General features: G+C 33.2%; 1 protein-coding gene across 3 annotated transcripts in view; it reads left to right on the forward strand.

Moving 5' to 3' along the window:
• Positions 1 to 23869, forward strand: part of LOC149802457 (retinoid-inducible serine carboxypeptidase-like) — a 75029-nt gene that overhangs the window by 39696 nt on the left and 11464 nt on the right. For 2 of the 3 annotated variants that reach the window (XM_089951692.1, XM_089951694.1), the window contains exons 8-10: positions 1603 to 1716; positions 17995 to 18057; positions 18773 to 18850. In XM_089951692.1, the coding sequence (XP_089807818.1) occupies positions 1603 to 1716; positions 17995 to 18057; positions 18773 to 18850 (255 nt within the window). The remainder of the gene's footprint in view (positions 1 to 1602; positions 1717 to 17994; positions 18058 to 18772; positions 18851 to 23869) is intronic. The other variant, XM_089951693.1, reaches the window with a different exon arrangement.

Here is a 23869-nt window from a genome sequence, read left to right on the forward strand (position 1 = left end):
TATAAATCAGTGCTATGCAAGATTATATCAGTTATGATATGCAAGATTATATCAGTTATAAATCAATGCTATGCATGATTATATCGGTTATAAATCAATGCTACGCAAGATTATATCGGTTATAAATCAATGCTATGCATGATTATATCAGTTATAAATCAATGCTATGCAAGATTATATCAGTTATAAATCAATGCTATGCATGATTATATCGGTTATAAATCAATGCTATGCAAGATTATATCAGTTATAAATCGATGCTATGCAAGATTATATCAGCTATAAATCAATGCTATGCAAGATTATATCGGTTATAAATCGATGCTATGCAAGATTATATCAGTTATAAATCGATGCTATGCAAGATTATATCAGCTATAAATCAATGCTATGCAAGATTATATCAGTTATAAATCAATGCTATGCAAGATTATATCAGTTATAAATCAATGCTATGCAAGATTATATCAGTTATAAATCAATGCTATGCAAGATTATATCAGTTATAAATCAATGCTATGCAAGATTATATCGGTTATAAATCAATGCTATGCAAGATTATATCAGTTATAAATCGATGCTATGCATGATTATATCGGTTATAAATTGATGCTATGCAAGATTATATCGGTTATAAATCGATGCTATGCAAGATTATATCAGTTATAAATCAATGCTATGCAAGATTACATCAGTTATAAATCAATGCTATGCATGATTATATCGGTTATAAATTGATGCTATGCAAGATTATATCGGTTATAAATCGATGCTATGCAAGATTATATCAGTTATAAATCAATGCTATGCAAGATTACATCAGTTATAAATCAATGCTATGCATGATTATATCGGTTATAAATCAATGCTATGCAAGATTATATCGGTTATAAATCAATGCTATGCATGATTATATCAGTTATAAATCAATGCTATGCAAGATTACATCAGTTATAAATCAATGCTATGCAAGATTACATCAGTTATGCTATGCAAGATTATATCGGTTATAAATCAATGCTATGCAAGATTACATCAGTTATAAATCAATGCTATGCATGATTACATCAGTTATAAATCAATGCTATGCAAGATTACATCAGTTATAAATCAATGCTATGCATGATTATATCGGTTATAAATCAATGCTATGCAAGATTATATCGGTTATAAATCAATGCTATGCAAGATTATATCAGTTATAAATCAATGCTATGCAAGATTATATCAGTTATAAATCACTTCAGTTTTCTGTTTATTTTTCCCTTATGCATGGGAGGAGAGGGGGAATGGAAAGCAGAAAGGATTGCAATGAAATTATGTGCCATATTAAATTCATTTAGAAAATGGGGAATATTAATACTTTTCATCGCTATTTTCATACATCACACAGTTGGAAGGGCTTCGTTGTAAGAATGTTTATATATGTGTATTATTGCGCCATGGGCAGATCACAGTTTGATATACCAATTGTATATATGGTACACACAATCTTGCCAGTTGTTTTATTGCATTTTTCTAAATACACAATTTTTTGCACATAAGAAATTTGTCTTATTTTGGTCGCTTTGTAATTTTGTTTCTGTCCAAATTTTTTTCCAGATAGGATGACCAAGCGAATGCTGGGAAAATTACATAATGATCCTTTGTCTGAGTTGATGAATGGTCCCATAAGACGCAAGCTTAAAATTATTCCTGAACATGTTGTATGGGGAGGTCAGTTGATCGCCAGTCTTTTATTTAAATCTACTTTAGTACAGTATTCTTACCAGGGTCTGTCAATATAGTAATGCCAATATGCTATCATTTCAACTTGCATTGCTTTAAACCCCACTGATTCACAAAACACCAGTGCCAATATGTTTTAATGTTTCCTGATATCCTTGGAAACTGATTGTTATGTAAACATCCAGTCAGAGCCCAATCATTCAGATGGCACCTGCTTTATCTCATCTTGGGTATGTAATTAAGATAATTCAGGATAATTATTCACTCACTTAGCAAGTATTGTACCTTGGATCCCATTGGCTGGGGACAGAGTGTACTCCATTCTCCAAAATTAGGGTGACATTTAAGATTTTAAAGGGACAAAGGAAAACAGTAGGTATAGTACTTAATGCACTGGTAGTTCTAAAAAATGAATTATCTTATTTACTTTGACAGTTTTGCCAACTTGTAATATCATCTTTTCATTGGACACTTGAATTTTGTAATAAACATTTATCAAGTACTCAGTTAACTTTTGAAAACATTATGTTTTGAATATCTTTTTCACTTGAAGTGAGCATCACCAAAGAATTTTCCATTTTGGATCTTACTTTCATGTTCACTCATTATACACAAGTAGTTATTATGACAATTCCCATTATTTTCTGAATTCATTTTCTTGTAAATTAATAGTTAATGGATTAAATGACCAATTGTATATTTACATAAATTTAGTCACTTTTCATGATTAATTCAGTCCCATATTAATCATTAATGGATTAAATGACCAATTGTATATTTACATAAATTTAGTCACTTTTCATGATTGATTCAGTCCCAAATTAATAATGGATTAAATGACCAATTGTATATTTACATAAATTTAGTCACTTGTCATGATTAATTCAGTCCCATATTGATAATTATTAGATTAAATGACCAATTGTATATTTACATAAATTTAGTCACTTTTCATGATTAATTCAGTCCCATATTAATAATTATTGGATTAAATAACCATTGTATGTTTACATAAATTTAGTCACTTTTCATGATTAATTCAGTCCCATATTAATAATTAATGGATTAAATGACCAATTGGATATTTACATAAATTTAGTCACTTTTCATGATTAATTCAGTCCTATTTTAATAATTAATGGATTAAATGACCAGTTGTATATTTACATACATTTAGTCACTTTTCATGATTAATTCAGTCCCAAATTAATAATGGATTAAATGACCAATTGTATATTTTCATAAATTTAGTCACTTGTCATGATTAATTCAGTCCCATATTAATAATTAATGGATTAAATGACCAGTTGTATATTTACATAAATTTAGTCACTCTTCATGATTTAATTCAGTTTAGTCATCATGATATTTGAGCTTTCAGTCTCAAAATATGTTATAATAGTGGCCATTGAAGACTTGCAAACTCAGCACATACCATTCGTTTCTTGATTGCAAAATGTGTTTGTTCTAAAATGGATGTCAGTTGCTATCTTACATTTCTTATAGCCACTGGTAAGTTCCAACATACACATGGATGGACATCAGCCAAAAGAAATACAAGGCATATTTTTATATTTTCTGATGAAAAAGGTGAGCTGTAGAGGCTCAATGTTGAGCATGCCTGACTTCTGAAGAAAAGGGTATGTGTTCATATCCTGCAAACCGACCAGCCTGGGTCAGCTACTGTGGTGTGTCCTTGGGCAAATCACCTTACTCCAAATGCCTCCGCATTAAATAACATACTCATGTTGCTGAGCTGTAAAGCATGAAATCGAACCAAACTTGAGCAAAAAGCGAGTACAGGGGTCAATATTTTGGGAGATATAGAACAAACAGATTGCACAGGGGTCAAGATTTGGGGAGATATAGGTCAAAAGGCATGTACAGGCATCAAGATTTGGGGAGATTTATGTCAAAAAGCATGTACAGGGGTCAAGATTTGGGGAGATATAGGACAAAAAGCATGTACAGGGGTCAAGATTTGGGGAGATACAGGTCAAAAAGCATGTACAGGGGTCAAGATTTGGGGAGATATAGGACAAATAGCATGTACAGGGGTCAAGATTTGGGGAGATATAAGACAAAAAGCATGTACAGTCAAGATTTGGGGGGATGTAGGACAAAAAGTTGCAGGAATTCTTGCATTCAAGGTACATTACTGCTTAGCCACAATCATTTGTACCTGGCTTGGCCCGCTTGCTGGTGCACGAATCTTGATGATGGTTTTCTCTTTACACTGACATGGTCTTTTGATCGGCCAGTGATAATGGAGTCTACTGACAATGTGTGTTATATATATTTCAGATTCCACTACAGTAAACTGGCACAAAATGTTTGACATGTTATCTTTTAAGTTAAGCAAATTCTTCACAATCATTCAGAAAAATGAACACGCCACTTTCAAAAAACATAAAATTATCCAATGCCCTGCTAGTCATATGATAGCCTGGCTGGTCAGATCAAAGATTGGTGATTCTAATTAAGTCTGTGGAATTTCCTCAAAGAGAGATCATAAGAAACAACAAATTGAAGATTTCACATCAGCTTGGGTGAGATTGGTGAATCAAATTGTAAATTGTCCATGTTGTAAATTTTTGCTTAGATCTACTTAGTTACCGGTGGGTGAGATGAAAGGATGCGGGGCGGGGGATATTGTACAATTCCTAGACCATTAAGTGTGTTGGATTATAATGCATGACAGTATACAGTAAGTGTGTTGGATTATAATGCATGACAGTATACAGTAAGTATGTTGGATTATAATGCATGACAGTATACAGTAAGTGTCTTGGATTATAATGCATGACAGTATACAGTAAGTGTATTGGATTATAATGCATGACAGTATACAGTAAGTGTCTTGGATTATAATGCATGACAGTATAAAGTAAGTGTCTTGGATTATAATGTATGACAGTATAAAGTAAGTGTGTTGGATTATAATGCATGACAGTATAAAGTAAGTGTCTTGGATTATAATGCATGGCAGTATAAAGTGTGTTGGATCATAATGCATGACAGTATAAAGTAAGTGTCTTAGATTGTAATGTATGACAGTATAAAGTAAGTGTCTTGGATTATAATGTATGACAGTATAAAGTGTGTTGGATTATAATGTATGACAGTATAAAGTAAGTATGTTGGATTATAATGCATGACAGTATAAAGTAAGTGTGTTGGATTATAATGTATGACAGTATAAAGTAAGTGTCTTGGATTATAATGTATGACAGTATAAAGTAAGTGTGTTGGATTATAATGTATGACAGTATAAAGTAAGTATGTTGGATTATAATGCATGACAGTATAGAGTAAGTGTGTTGGATTATAATGTATGACAGTATTAAGTAAGTGTGTTGGATTATAATGTATGACAGTATAAAGTAAGTGTGTTGGATTATAATACATGACAGTATAAAGTAAGTGTGTTGGATTATAATGTATGACAGTATAAAGTAAGTGTGTTGGATTATAATGCATGACAGTATAAAGTAAGTATGTTGGATTATAATGTATGACAGTATAAAGTGTGTTGGATCATAATGCATGACAGTATAAAGCAAGTGTGTTGGATTATAATGTATGACAGTATAAAGTAAGTGTGTAGGATTATAATGCATGACAGTATAAAGTATGTTGGATTATAATGTATGACAGTATAAAGCATGTTGGATCATAATGCATGACAGTATAAAGTAAGTGTGTTGGATTATAATGCATGGCAGTATAAAGTGTGTTGGATCATAATGCATGACAGTATAAAGTAAGTGTCTTAGATTGTAATGTATGACAGTATAAAGTAAGTGTCTTGGATTATAATGTATGACAGTATAAAGTGTGTTGGATTATAATGTATGACAGTATAAAGTAAGTATGTTGGATTATAATGCATGACAGTATAAAGTAAGTGTCTTGGATTATAATGTATGACAGTATAAAGTGTGTTGGATTATAATGTATGACAGTGTAAAGTAAGTATGTTGGATTATAATGCATGACAGTATAGAGTAAGTGTGTTGGATTATAATGTATGACAGTATTAAGTAAGTGTGTTGGATTATAATGTATGACAGTATAAAGTAAGTGTGTTGGATTATAATGTATGACAGTATAAAGTAAGTATGTTGGATTATAATGCATGACAGTATAGAGTAAGTGTGTTGGATTATAATGTATGACAGTATTAAGTAAGTGTGTTGGATTATAATGTATGACAGTATAAAGTAAGTGTGTTGGATTATAATACATGACAGTATAAAGTAAGTGTGTTGGATTATAATGTATGACAGTATAAAGTAAGTGTGTTGGATTATAATGCATGACAGTATAAAGTAAGTATGTTGGATTATAATGTATGACAGTATAAAGTGTGTTGGATCATAATGCATGACAGTATAAAGCAAGTGTGTTGGATTATAATGTATGACAGTATAAAGTAAGTGTGTAGGATTATAATGCATGACAGTATAAAGTATGTTGGATTATAATGTATGACAGTATAAAGCATGTTGGATCATAATGCATGACAGTATAAAGTAAGTGTGTTGGATTATAATGCATGGCAGTATAAAGTGTGTTGGATCATAATGCATGACAGTATAAAGTAAGTGTCTTAGATTGTAATGTATGACAGTATAAAGTAAGTGTCTTGGATTATAATGTATGACAGTATAAAGTGTGTTGGATTATAATGTATGACAGTATAAAGTAAGTATGTTGGATTATAATGCATGACAGTATAAAGTAAGTGTGTTGGATTATAATGTATGACAGTATAAAGTAAGTGTCTTGGATTATAATGTATGACAGTATAAAGTGTGTTGGATTATAATGTATGACAGTATAAAGTAAGTATGTTGGATTATAATGCATGACAGTATAGAGTAAGTGTGTTGGATTATAATGTATGACAGTATTAAGTAAGTGTGTTGGATTATAATGTATGACAGTATAAAGTAAGTGTGTTGGATTATAATGTATGACAGTATAAAGTAAGTATGTTGGATTATAATGCATGACAGTATAGAGTAAGTGTGTTGGATTATAATGCATGACAGTATAAAGTAAGTGTGTTGGATTATAATGCATGACAGTATAAAGTAAGTATGTTGGATTATAATGTATGACAGTATAAAGTGTGTTGGATCATAATGCATGACGGTATAAAGTATGTGTGTTGGATTATAATGCATGACAGTATAAAGTGCATTCGATTATAATATATGACAGTATAAAGTAAGTATGTTGGATTATAATGCATGACAGTATAAAGTAAGTGTCTTGGATTATAATGTATGACAGTATAAAGTAAGTGTGTTGGATTATAGTGCATGACAGTATAAAGTAAGTGTCTTGGATTATAATGCATGACAGTATAGAGTGTGTTGGATTATAGTGCATGACAGTATAAAGTAAGTGTCTTGGATTATAATGTATGACAGTATGGATTATAATGTATGACAGTATAAAGTAAGTGTGTTGGATTATAATGCATGACAATATAAAGTAAGTGTGTTGGATTATAATGTATGACAGTATAAAATAAGTGTGTTGGATTATAATGTATGACAGTATAAAGTAAGTATGTTGGATTATAATGTATGACAGTATGGATTATAATGTATGACAGTATAAAGTAAGTGTGTTGGATTATAATGCATGACAGTATAAAGTATGTTGGATTATAATGTATGACAGTATGGATCATAATGCATGACAATATAAAGTAAGTGTGTTGGATTATAATGTATGACAGTATAAAGTAAGTGTGTTGGATTATAATGCATGACAGTATACAGTAAGTGTGTTGGATTATAATGCATGACAGTATAAAGTAAGTATGTTGGATTATAATGTATGACAGTATGGATCATAATGCATGACAATATAAAGTAAGTGTGTTGGATTATAATGTATGACAGTATAAAGTAAGTGATGATATTTTTTATCACAATTACTATGCATCATCTTATTTGTCAGAATTGCAGATAAAATTGTATTATCTACAGTCCTCATAATTGCCACAGATGAACTTAAAATTGTTATATCTTTGGCATTTGGAAAAAATATAACTTGGATAGTTTCATTGTTTATATAAATTACAAAATGAAGGAGTTTTGACATGAAATCATGTTATAATTTAAGGAAATAAAACATACAATGTAAATATGTGTACTTTGATATTTCATTGATATTAATGTTTTCACTTTTATGAGGATATGGTGCATGTTTTAAAACATGTTTTGACACTACCACCCATTTATTAGTGAGATAGTGAATAGTAATAGTTAATAGTAATAGTGAAATTTGTCTTAAAATGACTTTTGGTTATTATGGACAGATCACCTATATATAAAGTTGAATTGCGTATGATAACATATCAATACTTACTGTACTGCTGAAAATGATGTAAACATGATTTTACACCTAGATGAATTGCAGCACTAGGAACTCTGGGTGATATTGGACATAAATTGACATGGTTGCTGTATGAACTCTGGATACAAACCAACATGAACTCTATGAACTCTATGAACTACATGGATATAAACTAACATGTTTGCACTAGGAACTCTGGGTGATATTGGACATAAACTGACATGGTTGCACTAGGAACTCTGGGTGATATTGGATCAATACACTAGGAACTCTGGGTGATATTGGACATAAACTAACATCATTACACTAGGAGCTCTGGGTGATAGTGGACACAAACTAACATCAATACAGCAGGAAATCTGGGTAATATTGGACATAAACTGACATGGTTGCACTAGGAACTCTGGGTGATATTGGACATAAACTGACATGGTTGCATTAAGAACTCTGGGTGATAGTGGACACAAACTAACATCAATACAGCAGGAAATCTGGGTAATATTGGACATAAACTGACATGGTTGCACTAGGAACTCTGGGTGATATTGGACATATATTGGCATGGTTGCACTAGAAACTGTGGGTGATATTGGACATAAATTGACATGGTTGCACTAGAAACTCTGGGTGATATTGGACATAAACTGACATGGTTGCACAAGGAACTCTAAGAGAAATTGGACATAAAATGAAATGGTTGTGTTAGCAACTCAGGGAGATATTGGCCATAAACTGGCATCATCTTATACCAAGGTGTATTACAGCACAAGAAACTCTGGGAGAAATTGGACATAAATGGAAATAGTTGTGTTAGGAACCAAGGGAGATATTGGCCATAAACTGGCATCATTTTATACCTAGGTGTATTACACCACAAGAAACTCTGGGAGACACTGGATACACACTGACATTGTTGCACTATGAACATAAGGAGACACTGGACATGAACTGACATGGTTACTCTAGGAATTTGAGGAGAGATTGGACAAAAACTGACATGGTTTTGCAAAGAACTCTGGAATAAATTGGACATATTAATCTGACATGGCTGTACTAAAAACTCTGGGAGAGATTAGACATAGACTGACATATTTGTTCTAAGAACTCTGAGAGAGATTAGACATAAACTGACATGATTGCACTAAGAACTCTGGGAGAGATTAGACATAAACTGACATGATTGCACTAAGAACTCTGGGAGAGATTAGACATAAACTGACATGATTGCACTAAGAACTCTGGGAGAGATTAGACATAAACTGACATGATTGCACTAAGAACTCTGGGAGAGATTAAACATAAACTGACATGATTGCACTAAGAACTCTGGGAGAGATTACACATAAACTGACATGATTGCACTAAGAACTCTGGGAGAGATTAGACATAAACTGACATGATTGCACTAAGAACTCTGGGAGAGATTAGACATAAACTGATATGATTGCACTAAGACTCTGAGAGAGATTAGACATAAACTGACATGATTGCACTAAGAACTCTGGGAGAGATTAGACATAAACTGATATGATTGTTCTAAGAACTCTGGGAGAGATTAGACATAAACTGACCTGATTGCAACTTCTACATTTTACTAAATAATGAAAAAGAAAACTGCTTGTACCATAATATCTGCAATAACAGTTCTGTGAAAGATAAAGTCAATACAAAATTAAGTATATGAAACCTTAGAAAATCCATAGCAATTTACACCCTGCAATAAATCAACTGTACATGGCTTTATGTTGCAGAAAATTGATGTGATATCAGTTGTAATTTACAGCCTGCCATAAATCAGCTGTACAGGCTTCTGTTAAAGCAAACGAATTGCAATATTAATTTACATCTTGCTATAAAATATCTGTACAGGCTTTCTATTGCTAAAAACTGATGGAATCTCAATAATTCTAAAACATTCACTCACCGTCATAACCTTTTCTTTGTGTATTTAATAAGAGGAGTATATCATTGTTGTGTATTTGATAAGAGGAGTCTATCATCTTTGTGTATTTGATAAGAGGAGTCTATCATCTTTGTGCATTTGATAAGAGGATTCTGTTATCTTTGTGTATTTGATAAGAGGAGTCTATCATCTTTGTGTATTTGATAAGAGGAGTCTATCATCTTTGTGTATTTGAGGAGTCTGTCATCTTTGTGTATTTGATAAGAGGAGTCTGTTATCTTTGTATATTTGAGGAGTCTATCATCTTTGTGTATTTGATAAGAGGAGTCTGTTATCTTTGTGTATTTGAGGAGTCTATCAACTTTGTGTATTTGATAAGAGGAGTCTGTTATCTTTGCATATTTGAGGAGTCTATCATCTTCAAATCTGTGCAGATTTTATATATTTTTAAAGGTGCCCCAGGTGGCAGAATGGTCTAAAGTGCTACCTTTACTGGTCATTGCCGTTTCACCTCTGTCCAGTGGATTTGATTCTCTGGCTTGTCCAATGATGGGTATGTGAAATAACTTCCTATTATCTTACCTTGGGTCAGTGGATCTTACTGGTGTTTCCAGGTTCTTCCTCCACCAGTTATACTGACCACCATGTGTAGCCTATCATGCGGAAAAAGATGGCGTTAAACTCAATATGAAAGCAAAAACTTGAATATTTAAATGCTCATTTAGCTATTAGTTTATGGGCAATTTATGACAATATACTTTTCTTGTACTTTTGTCTGTAATGACCCTTACTTGGGGATAGATAATTATGTAAGAGTTTCATGGGCGATTACTGACCAGATACTTTTCTTGTACTTTTGGTTGTTCTTGGGGATAGGTATTTATATACAAATAGCACATGAAAATGCAAACCAACTTGGTTATTTTTTGGAGGGAGAGGGGTTAATTTTAAATTTCTTGGACCCTTAACTATATAAATATTTAAACTTTTAAAAAGAAATAAATATTCTAACATTTCAAAAGTGATCATCCTTAATAAAAGAGGTCTATAAATGTCTTTTATGAACTTGTATTCTTTAAATAGATTATGTCTGCTGACACAGGGTTCACTGTATTTTATTTATTTGCCAACCCAGGGTTAACTGTATTTTATCTGCTTGTTGGCCCTAGGTTCACTGTATTTTATCTGCTTGCTGGCCCAGGCTTCACTGTATTTTACCTGCTTGCTGGTCCCAGGTTCACTATTTTATCTACTTGCAGACCCAGGATTCATTTTATTTTATCTGCTTACCAGCCCAGGGTTCACTGTATTTTGTTTGCTTAACAGCCCAGGGTTCACTGTATTTTGTTTGCTTGCCAGCCCAGGGTTCACTACATTTTATATGCTTGCAGACCTTTGTTCACTGTATTTTATCTACCTGCTGACCCAGGGTTCACTGAATTTTTTAATCTACATTTGACCTCTGAATTTTTCTTTATTTGAGATGAACATGAATAGTGTCTTGCCATACAGAAGTTTACAGCTACATGTGCAGAGCTGCTTCTTTTGTACAAATTGTGGTGTCTGCAGCTGTAGGGGAGATATCTTGTCAACCATATCATCCATAGTGAATTGTGTAAACATGTCTTGCATTCACTCTTGTCAACCATATCATCCATAGTGAATTTTGTAAACATGTCTTGCATTCACTCTTGTCAACCATATCATCCTTAGTGAATTTTGTAAACATGTCCAGCATTCACTCTTTTCAACCATATCATCCTTAGTTAATTTTGTAAACATGTCCAGCATTCACTCTTGTCAACCATATCATCCATAGTGAATTTTGAAAACATGTCTTGCCTTCACTCTTGTCAACCATATCATCCATAATGAATTTTGTAAACATGTCTTGCATTCAATCTTTTCAACCATATCATCCATAGTGAATTTTGTAAACATGTCTTGCATTGACTGTTTTCAACCATATCATCCATAGTGAATTTTGTAAACATGTCTTGCATTCAATCTTTTCACCCATATCATCCATAGTGAATTTTGCAAACATGTCCAGCATTCACTCTTGTCAACCATATCATCCATAGTGAATTTTGTAAACATGTCCAACATTCACTCTTGTCAACCATATCATCCACAGTGAATTTTGTAAACATGTCTTGCATTCACTCTTGTCAACCATATCATCCAAAGTGAATTTTGTAAACATGTCCAGCATTCACTCTTGTCAACAATATCATCCATAGTGAATTTTGTAAACATGTCTTGCATTCACTCTTGTCAACAATATCATCCATAGTGAATTTTGTAAACATGTCCAGCATTCACTCTTGTCAACCATATCATCCATAGTGAATTTTATAAACATGTCCAGCATTCAGTCTTGTCAACCATATCATCCTTAGTTAATTTTGTAAACATGTCTTGCATTCACTCTTGTCAACCATATCATCCTTAGTGAATTTTGAAAACATGTCCAGCATTCACTCTTGTCAACCATATCATCCATAGTGAATTTTGTAAACATGTCCAGCATTCACTCTTGTCAACCATATCATCCTTAGTGAACTTTGTAAACATGTCTTGCCTTCACTCTTGTCAACCATATCATCCATAGTGAATTTTGTAAACATGTCTTGCATTCAATCTTTTCAACCATATCATCCATAGTGAATTTTGTAAACATGTCCAGCATTCACTATTTTCAACCATATCATCCATAGTGAATTTTGTAAACATGTCCAGCATTCACTGTTTTCAACCATATCATCCATAGTGAATTTTGTAAACATGTCTTGCATTCACTCTTGTCAACCATATCATCCATAGTGAATTTTGTAAACATGTCTTGCATTCAATCTTTTCAACCATATCATCCATAGTGAATTTTGTAAACATATCCAGCATTCACTGTTTTCAACCATATCATCCATAGTGAATTTTGTAAACATGTCCAGCATTCACTCTTTTCAACCATATCATCCATAGTGAATTTTGTAAACATGTCTTGCATTCACTCTTGTCTACCATATCATCCATAGTGAATTTTGTAAACATGTCTTGCATTCACTGTTTTCAACCATATCATCCATGGTGAATTTTGTAAACATGTCCAGCATTCAATCTTTTCACCCATATCATCCATAGTGAATTTTGTAAACATGTCCAGCATTCACTCTTGTCAACCATATCATCCATAGTGAATTTTGTAAACATGTCCAGCATTCACTCTTGTCAACCATATCATCCACAGTGAATTTTGTAAACATGTCTTGCATTCACTCTTGTCAACCTTATCATCCAAAGTGAATTTTGTAAACATGTCCAGCATTCACTCTTGTCAACAATATCATCCATAGTGAATTTTGTAAACATGTCCAGCATTCACTGTTTTCAACCATATCATCCACAGTGAATTTTGTAAACATGTCCAGCATTCACTCTTGTCAACCATATCATCCACAGTGAATTTTGTAAACATGTCTTGCATTCACTCTTGTCAACCTTATCATCCAAAGTGAATTTTGTAAACATGTCCAGCATTCACTCTTGTCAACAATATCATCCATAGTGAATTTTGTAAACATGTCTTGCATTCACTCTTGTCAACAATATCATCCATAGTGAATTTTGTAAACATGTCTTGCATTCACTCTTGTCAACCATGTCATCCATAGTGAATTTTATAACACATGTCTTGCATTCACTCTTGTCAACAATATCATCCATAGTGAATTTTGTAAACATGTCTTGCATTCACTCTTGTCAACCATATCATCCTTAGTGAATTTTATAAACATGTCTTGCATTCACTCTTGTCAACCATATCATCAATAGTGAATTTTGTAAACATGTCTTGCATTCACTCTTGTCAACCATATCATCCATAGTGAATTTTGTAAACATGTCCAGCATTCACTCTTGTCAACCATATCATCCATAGTGAATTTTGTAAAGATGTCCAGCATTCACTCTTGTCAACCATATCATCAATAGTGAATTTTGTAAACATGTCTTGCATTCACTCTTGTCAACCATATCATCCATAGTGAATTTTGTAAACATGTCCAGCATTCACTCTTGTCAACCATATCATCCATAGTGAATTTTGTAAACATGTCCAGCATTCACTATTTTCAACCATATCATCCATAGTGAATTTTGTAAACATGTCCAGCATTCACTGTTTTCAACCATATCATCCATAGTGAATTTTGTAAACATGTCTTGCATTCACTGTTTTCAACCATATCATCAATAGTGAATTTTGTAAACATATCTTGCATTCACTCTTGTCAACCATATCATCCATAGTGAAGTTTGTAAGCATGTCTTGCATTCAATCTTTTCAACCATATCATCCATAGTGAATTTTGTAAAGAATCTAAAAGGAACTCATTATTCAGATGTTTTGAAAAGTATGCCTGCATACCAGTCTGATTATGTTAGCCTTCATATGGGTCAAATTTCTATAGTGGTCCTATTCACAGGAAAGATATATTACTGTGTCAAAGAATTTTTTATGCTGATAAATTCTGTGGACTAGATTTTGTTCCATTTCCAGACCATTTAATGTGAAGCTTTATCTATACCAACCCCTTTCATCCATGATAATAACAACAGCCTCCACCCACCTATCGCTGTGATTTCTGATAAAAATTTACAAATCCCACATTAAAGTCACCCATTGGAAGTTAAAACAATGAAATTGCAGGCATTCCTGCACTCCACACTTGCCCCTTTTTCTGAAGAAAGTGTATTGCAGGCTTTATAACCCAGTCTTCAGAAATTATTGGATTTCACTTCAACAGTATGTCCCAGCAGCTGTTATTAAAGGTCAGGATCATATGACGAGCAAGGGATCTCCCTAATAATGGACATGAGTTTGTTTTGAAAGATCGAAATGCGTAGAAAGCAAGAAGAACAATGAATGATATAATAATATGTGCCACACGCAAGTGCAATGTCAAAAACAGGAACAGTCTGGTTTAAAAGCAATCACCAATTTATTTAGTTAAACAAATCATCATAACAAGCTCCTTAGATAACTGGCATGACCCACTCTGACCCACTGCCCTAAATTACTATATAAAACTCAATGACTATTGGCTAACAAAGATGGAGCTAAGAAAACTTGAAGCTACCTAACAGTGAATGCTTTCCTGAAGAAATCAGCTGATATGATGACAGAAAGGATGTAAATTGGAATTATAAGGATTAAATGATCATGGTTGTTTATTTATTGATACGTAAATTGTTACCTAATCACTCACAAATTTAAAATCATTGCGAGTGATTAGGTAAAATTTACACATTGATAAATACCTAACCATGATTATTTAATCATATAACACACACACACACACACATATATAGATATGTATATATATAATTTGAGATTGGTTGCCTTGTGTATAGTATTGGGACCTGCATCAGATTTTGATACTTGTGAGGTATCACTATATGAGGCAAAATCTCTCAATACTTTGGCAGTCTTACAATCCCATCACATTGCTGGTGATTTCTCACAAAACATTAATTCCTTTAGCGTAAACTTACCCTCATCACATATATTGAATACCCTAAATTCATTTTTTTCACAGGTTACCAATGTCGTTGTTTAATGAAAGGCAACATTTTATTTTATACTTGAATCTGTGGATTTGGGAAGTCCTAGTGGTTTTTTTTGACATTTATTGTTCGTGGTGGCTGCAAATCTGTGTACATTGATATACTACTCCCCAAAAAATATTTGTGGTAAATTGATTGACTTGCAGTATACAAGTCAATAACTACTGGCCATTCATTACAGGTGTTATTACTATTTTGCACCTTTGAAGTTACAATTAGTGACCTGTTGATAATCAAATTAGGATCATTTGGATCATTGTCACATGCCAAAAAATTAGTTATTAACTTAGGTCTTGTGAAAGTGAATCCAAAGTGCTATATGATTGGACTTGTTTGATGCTGTACATTTTAGTGATGCCAGTTGTTGCACATCTGAGTTTCAGTTTCAGCTTTGTGGGTGTTTTGTATTATGGTTGATGTACCTAGAACAAGATCATGTAATAATAAGAATAATACACATCATGCTATATGCACATATTTGCCAGAGTATTCAGAGTCTAAAAACCAAATTTGTACAAAACAAAATAAATGATAGACTGGTACATGGAATAGTTTGTCAGTGTTAAAAACCAGATGGTTGCATTTTTGTTGTCACAGGATAGATATCTCCCATCTAGATAGCATGAGTCATGTGGAATAGTAATAACTGTGGCAGTTATATTGGATGTTCTAATGGAGATATTTTCAGTTAGAACAGTTAGACATCATGTGAATATGATTATATGCTATGGTGTGACTACTTACACACAAACAAATCTACCATGAATTTAATTCAGAACTGGGACATTATTCTTACAGATTGCATTGGAGCATGGTGACAGACCAGTGTGCACATAAAGTCTTTGTCAAGTTTAAACAGCCCATGAAATGAAGGAGTAGTTTCACACACAAGTGTTTCAGGATATGAAATGAATGGATAAACCTAATACTCTATGTCTCTCCATAACTCAAAGAGGTCCCAAATATTCCAGACTTTTTGGAATAGTTCTGAATGTTTCTCTGTAATTATGCATTCTCACTAATGTTCATGAAATTAAAAGAAATCAATATTTAATGGCATAAAATTTTGGACAGGATTTTTCTGTATGGACACTGGTAGCAAACAAGTATTTAAGTGCTAATAAAAGATCGACTGGTACATGGAATAGTTTCTCAGTATTAAAAACCAAATTTGTACAAAACAAAATAAATGATAGACTGGTACATGGAATAGTTTCTCAATGTTAAAAACAAAATATGTACAAAACAAATGATAGACTGGTACATGGAGTAGTTTCTCAGTATTAAAAACAAAATTTGTGCAAAACAAAATAGGTGATCGACTGGTACATGAAATAGTTTCTTAGTGCTAAAAACAAAATTTGTACAAAACAAAATAAATGATCAACTGATACAATGAAATAGTTTCTCAATGTTAAAAACCAAATTTATACAAAACAAAATAACTATTATTTAGACTGTAAAGTAAACTGCAATGGGTGAAAAATGTGGTGGAGATAAAGAGAAAAGAAGGATGTAGATAATTTGCGTGGAAATCTCGTGTTCATGGTTTTATATTTGGCAAAAAATGTTCAAGGTGATGGAGTTAGTGGAATGAATATGTCATTTATTCTCACCAGACCTTAATTGTTGCTGTGTATATTTATGTAATCTTCCATAGGAAAATTCAATATGATTGTATAAAAGTGTAACTTTTAACAAATGTGTTTGTCTATTCTGGATAGCTTCCTAAGATTCCAAAACTTTTAAAGGAGGATTCCTGATAAGCACTATTATGGTTTAGCATTATTAAAATACATTGTATTGCATACAGTATTTTAATCAGACATATTACATGTATTTCACAAAATTTAATACTATGGAGCCTTTAAAACAGGGGTCTTAAACTCAAACCACCCTGAGGGCCACATGAGGGCATTTTTGATAGCTTGACTGCACCACCTTTGTTATCTCTCATGTCAGCTTGTGATGCCAATCATTTTGCGGATCACAGGATACGGCTTGGCAGGCCGCATGCAGTCTGCCGGCTGTGTGTTTGAGAAACCTGCTTGAAAATACCACCCTTGCACTTAAAAGTCATATTTTAGTAGATACAGGAAGTGATTGTCTTAAGTCTCCTTATCTAATTCTATGTCAATACAGGAAGTGATTGTCTTGAGTCTCCATGTCAAATTCTCTGTCTATACAGGAAGTGATTTTCTTAAATCGTTATCAAATTCTGTGTCAATACAGGAAGTGATTGTCTTGAGTATCCATGTCAGGAAGTGTTTTTCTTAAGTCCTTATCAAATTCTATGTCCCCTACCTGATTTATTTTCATATTCATGTTGTTGCATTGAACACCTTTTCTCTTTACAGGGCAGTCCGCTATGGTCTTTCAGAAACAGACAGAAGATTTCATGAAACCGGTAACAGATATAGGTGTGCATAGTTCTAAAGTAACCTAATGTTACATTTTCTAATTTTTGCAAAAAATAATCTCATGACTGTTCACTTAAACCTATTGTAAATGTCTGCAAAAAGTGCACCAAAATTGCTCAGTGAAATGGTATGATATTTATTTACTTTACGAACTGTATCAAAAATAATGCTTCTCCACCACAGTAAAGTGCCAGATATTTATACTCAATTTAAAGTTTGAAAATAAATTAGCTTCATATTAAGTCTTTTTTTGGCAAAAGTTTGTACTTTAATTGAGGTAAATTTTATTAAAATTTTCAAAGATTATACTTTAATTGATGTAAATTTTATTAAAATTTTCAAAAGGTCCTTGCATGAACCTAAATGACTGGAAAGAATGCTCATAGTTTGGTTTGTTGGTTCTAATTTACTGTTAGGCAACTTTCTTGCTTGATACTGAAAGCAGGGCATGAGCAAAAAATAGATGCTTCATATTTAAAACATCAATAGGTCTTTATACCCATTTTTATGGATACATGAATTTACTTTTGTAGGCACTTATTAATTAGACGCAGCATTTAGTTAACATGCTTTGGAATTGTTTCAGGAAGTATTTTTTATGAGACCTTGTAGTTCTTTTATAATGATGGGATTAAAACAATAATAAAGTAGAACTTATGCAGAGAAGTTTCTTTTTTCAGTGTATTTGAACCAGCTTTATCTCTTTCCTTTACAGTGAATTCACTAATAATGAATACCCCATTAAAAGTAGTAGTATACAGTGGACAGCTGGACCTGATTGTGGAGACAACAGGTGAGTGTATAAAGGTGTTTGATCAGAACATTTTCACAAGCAAACACTTTCTGTATGCCATGAAACCTGCCTTAGATGACACCTTCATATAGCAGACATCTGTCATAACAAGCACTTTCAGGGATCTCCATTTGTATTGTATATTTAATTAACATTGTGAGCTTAACTTTTGTCATAATACTGTAAGTATTGCATGAATTTTCAATTTGTATTGTAGGGAAATACATTGTTGATTTTATTAATTATGTGTTTCACTTTCTTTCTGTTAAATATTTTAAGACCTAGAGTCAACAGAAATTGGTGGCTCATCCATATGACTTTTTGAGCTTGCCAGACATGATCTTTATGACAGGAAAGCATCTTTAACAAAGCAAGAGATAAGGAAAAAATTTTATTCAATAATTGGTGGGAAAGAAATTTTGGAAAATAGTGCTTTGGATTTGATTGCAAAGACTCTTATCTGGTTTTGATGAGAAATTCAAGGAATTACAGCTAAAAAAAGATTTAGATGGAATTGGAATTAAGAAAACTTCAGCTTTAGAAGGAAATGATGGAAATGCAAATTCAGATAGAGAGAGAGAAAAAAAGGGAAATGCAAATGCAGATGTGGAGAGAAGCTGAGAAAGAAAGGCAGATTCAGAGAGAATGAGAAGGAAATGCAGATGCAGAAAAAGAAAGGGAAATGTAATAATAATAATAATAATAATAATAATAATCATTTAATAAAGCACCTGATCTTTAGAAGCTGCTTTACAATAACACACAAAAACAAAAACATATACAACAACAAGATTACAAAAACAAACAATGAAATTACAAAGCAAAAACATGCTGAAAATAATTAAGGAAGTAAACATTTTAAGTCTGTTCTTGCAGTCAGAATAGGTGAGTTTTAAGAGCACTCCTGAATGAGGACACCTTGTCCTTGTGTCTAACATTAAAGGGCCTTGGTAAGCTAAAGAACATTGTCTACATGAATTTGTTTTAACAGTGTGAACAATGAGAATGCAAGTGTTGGAAGAGTTCAGATAGGTATATTGCAGCCACACATTGAAATCTAGCATAGTGAACATATTTTGTGTTTGCTTTTGGATTGAATGGATAGTCAGTGAAGGTTATAGAGCAGAGGGAGGTGTGCTCAATTCTTCATACACTAAGTATGATCTGAGCAGCCATGTTTTGCAGTTTATGAAGTTTCTGTAGTAGCTGAGATGAACCAGTTAGAAGTGAATTATGATAGTCCAGTCTTGAAAGTACTAAGGAACACACAAGTATGCCAGTGGCATCAATGGAAAAAAAATTGTAAATGGAGCTGACATGCCTCAGTGGCAGTGGCATGTCACACTGACATGCCTCAGCTCCAGATATACAGCCTTGCATATGTTTATTACATGTTGTAACAAGAGCATACTGTTGAGAGTGGCACCTAGGTTTTGTACAGTATACAATGAATGTTGGTATTACCGATACTTATTATTTGAGGTAAAGAATGTGAATGAGAAAGTCTTTGCCTGATGATCAGGATGGCTTGTATTTTATCATCATTCAACTGCAGCTTGTTACATCAGAATTCATGAATTCAGATCACCTCTCTACGCCTTGGAATGTAGCCTCAACTTCTGCTGGGTAGCTAGATTTGTATATATGAATGTCATCTGCGTGCGGTTACTGAAACACCTGATGTTGATTTATGACACTTTAGAGTGGCTGAGTGTATTGAATGAAGATTAATTGGCCGAAAATAGAGCCTTGTGGAACACCAAAACACAGATCAACTAGGCTGTCATCATTTTCCATTTACAAAGACATGTGTGTCCTGTTGAGTAAATATGACTTGAACCATAATAAGGCTGTATCATGAATTCCAAATACATACTGGAGATAGTGAAGTAATATATCTTGGGGTATTGTGTCAAATGCCGCAGACAAGTCAAGTAGGAGAGTACTGTAATCTTTCCTTTATCCAAAGCAGAGAGGTCATTAACTATTCTCAGAAGTGCAGTTTCATTACTATGGTGAGGGCAGTATGCAGACTGTACATTGCTACAAAGACTGTTTGAATTCAGATGAGGTTCAAGTTGGGATAGAACAACTTTTTCTTAGATTTTTTAAATGAATGAGAGGTTAGAAATAGGTCACTAGTTCTTTAAACCATTCAGGTGTCAGTTTCTTCAACAGAGGCTTACCAGTGACAGTTTTGAAACATGTGGGGAATTTCCTGGATATGAGAGGTTAGAAATAGGTCACTAGTTCTTTAAACCATTCAGGTGTCAGTTTCTTCAACAGAGGCTTACCAGTGACAGTTTTGAAACATGTGGGGAATTTCCTGGATATGAGAGGTTAGAAATAGGTCACTAGTTCTTTAAACCATTCAGGTGTCAGTTTCTTCAACAGAGGCTTACCAGTGACAGTTTTGAAACATGTGGGGAATTTCCTGGATATGAGAGGTTAGAAATAGGTCACTAGTTCTTTAAACCATTCAGGTGTCAGTTTCTTCAACAGAGGCTTACCAGTGACAGTTTTGAAACATGTGGGGAATTTCCTGGATATGAGAGCAGTATTGATAACATCAGTTAGTGAAGGCAGTATTGATCTGTGAACCACTCCAGTGGCCTAGAGGTTAGAGCGTCCACCTCGGAAGCGGGAGGTCATGGGTTCGAACCCCGGCCGAGTCATACCAAAGACTTTAAAAAAATGGTACTAACAGCTGCCTCGCATGGTGCTTAAGAGGTTAGTGTTAGGACTGGTCAGCCTGATGTCAGGATAATGTGACTGGGTGGGACATCATGCTACATGTCTGCGGCTTGATGCCCCAGTGCTAAACTTCGCTATAAACTGTCACACTTCAGGCATTGCAGCAATATGACTGAAATTTTTTTAAAGCTATATTAAAAATCCAAATCATACACACACACATTGATCTGTGCACTCAAGTTATCTATATTTAATTTCAATTTGTTAGTTTGTTTTCGTATATTCATTATATGCTATATACAATTTTAGTTTAGACATGACCTTGTCCAAAATCAAGTTCATTTTCTACCTGACTTGAATCATTGATCTTTTTTAGTCTTTAAACAACTAATATATAGCTAATATTTTCTCTGAGTATGTTTTTAATAATAGGATCATTATTAATAGAAGTAAACATATTTATCTTGGTCTGAGTCAAGGACATTGTGTTTTCCATGTTCTTTATTATAATTTTATTAACAGACCATCTAATTATAACTAAAATTTTATCTTGCAAACATCTGGAATCTTATTAGGTAATAGTTTTGTTTAGAAAATGCTAATTGTGACCTGAAGTCAGGTGGAGGAATATATAATTGTGTTACTGGAAAAATTATTTATTCGTGATTTAAGATCTGAGCAAAATCAGTTGAATTATTGTTGTGTCCAGTATCTGTTGTGGACTGGAGTTTATTTGTTCAATTATTTAACTAGAGGTATTCTACTCTGAAAATACAAAGTGCTCAAAAATAGCATTTTTGGAAAGAGAGAATATATTGTTGGATTGTATTATTGTGATTAAGCAAAAGACTGTTGGCACATCACTACAACACAGGCCACCGCAACATCAACACTTCCAGCACTGGATTTTTTTTGGAATATCACTTAAGTTTTTTCAGAGCTTTAAATATTTTTGACTTGTGTTAGAAATTCTAGGGAAATAATTTGTTGAATTTTACAAACTTGTTTGTTCTCACTCTTATCTATTACTTGTTTTAAGACCATAGAGTCTTAATACAGAGATGTCCAAATCAGATCGAGTTCACAATACTTTCAGGCACTCTTCTTCACAATTGTATGTAACAAATCCATAGAGACAGGTTCAGATGATGTTATTGGTTGCAGTGATTAGATTAATTTAATAGAATTAGAAGTGGCAAGTGGGGCACTCCCCCACATGAGTTCAGGTTGTGATGTTACCAGAAATATTAGATTAGTAACCCCTTTTCAGGAAAAATAAGTAGATAAACACTTTCTTAACTTTGAAAAAATTGCTGAAACTTGAAATGGACAAGAGAACATTGGACTTTATTATTACAAAGTGATCTTATTGGCAAAGCAGTACAACAGATTACTAATTATGATCTGGTTGAAGAATATATCTCAAAGGATTCTGAGGTGCTATTTGAGGCATATCAACAAAAGTTTAGGAATTGTAGAAAATAAACTATATAAACCCTTGTCAAATTTGCCTGGAAAAATAAATAACTGTTTAATAGGTAGTGCTCAGCCTAGCAGGTTGATAAATATTGTGATAATCTCAGCTCATACTAAATAAAGAGTTCATGAATTGCATCCATAATGATGTTACGACCTGTCTGTATGAGCAAAAAGTGGAAACGGGGGAAAATGCTGTACAACTGATGATTATTTCTTTGACTCAGAAAACTTCATTTGTCAGCAGTTCTTCCTCTCAGCAGTTTTTTGTTTAAAAAATCATATCATTCTCATCTAAACAATCTGGTACAACTTCTAGAAATCAAACATCTGAAAAGACTGATCAGAAATCATTATCTCTACCTATATGCACCTATTGCAAGAAGAAAGGGCACACCATTTCTGCTGCAGGTTGAAAAATAAGCAACAAAATAAAAGTATAGCTATCCCAAATGCTCTTATTTGAAAGAGCTGAAGGTCATGGTCTTGTATTGAAAGCAATATATTTTTTGGGATCAAACAAACCCCAGTCTGTCTAAATGCTCTCTATCACTTATTCTACCAATCCTATTCCTATTATAATATTACGGGACACAGGTGCTTCTCAGTCTTTTGTTATCAGGTACTTTCTCTTTTTGTGGGAAGTTTTCTAATAAAAGTGTTCTTATTCAGGAAGAAGAGTGTGGCTTTGTTAACATTCCTTTCCATTGTATAAATTTGTTATCAGACTTAGTTTTCAGGACTTGTGACAGTCATAACAGTGTCTACTTAACCCATCAAGGGTATTCATTTATTACTGGGCAGTGACCTAGTTGGAGATATGCTTGTGGTTAATCCACCTGGAAGTTG

This window comes from Sinohyriopsis cumingii, chromosome 3 (genome assembly GCF_028554795.1).
Source record: "Sinohyriopsis cumingii isolate HCF-2022 chromosome 3, ASM2855479v2, whole genome shotgun sequence".
In the NCBI taxonomy this organism is placed as follows: domain Eukaryota; kingdom Metazoa; phylum Mollusca; class Bivalvia; order Unionida; family Unionidae; genus Sinohyriopsis; species Sinohyriopsis cumingii.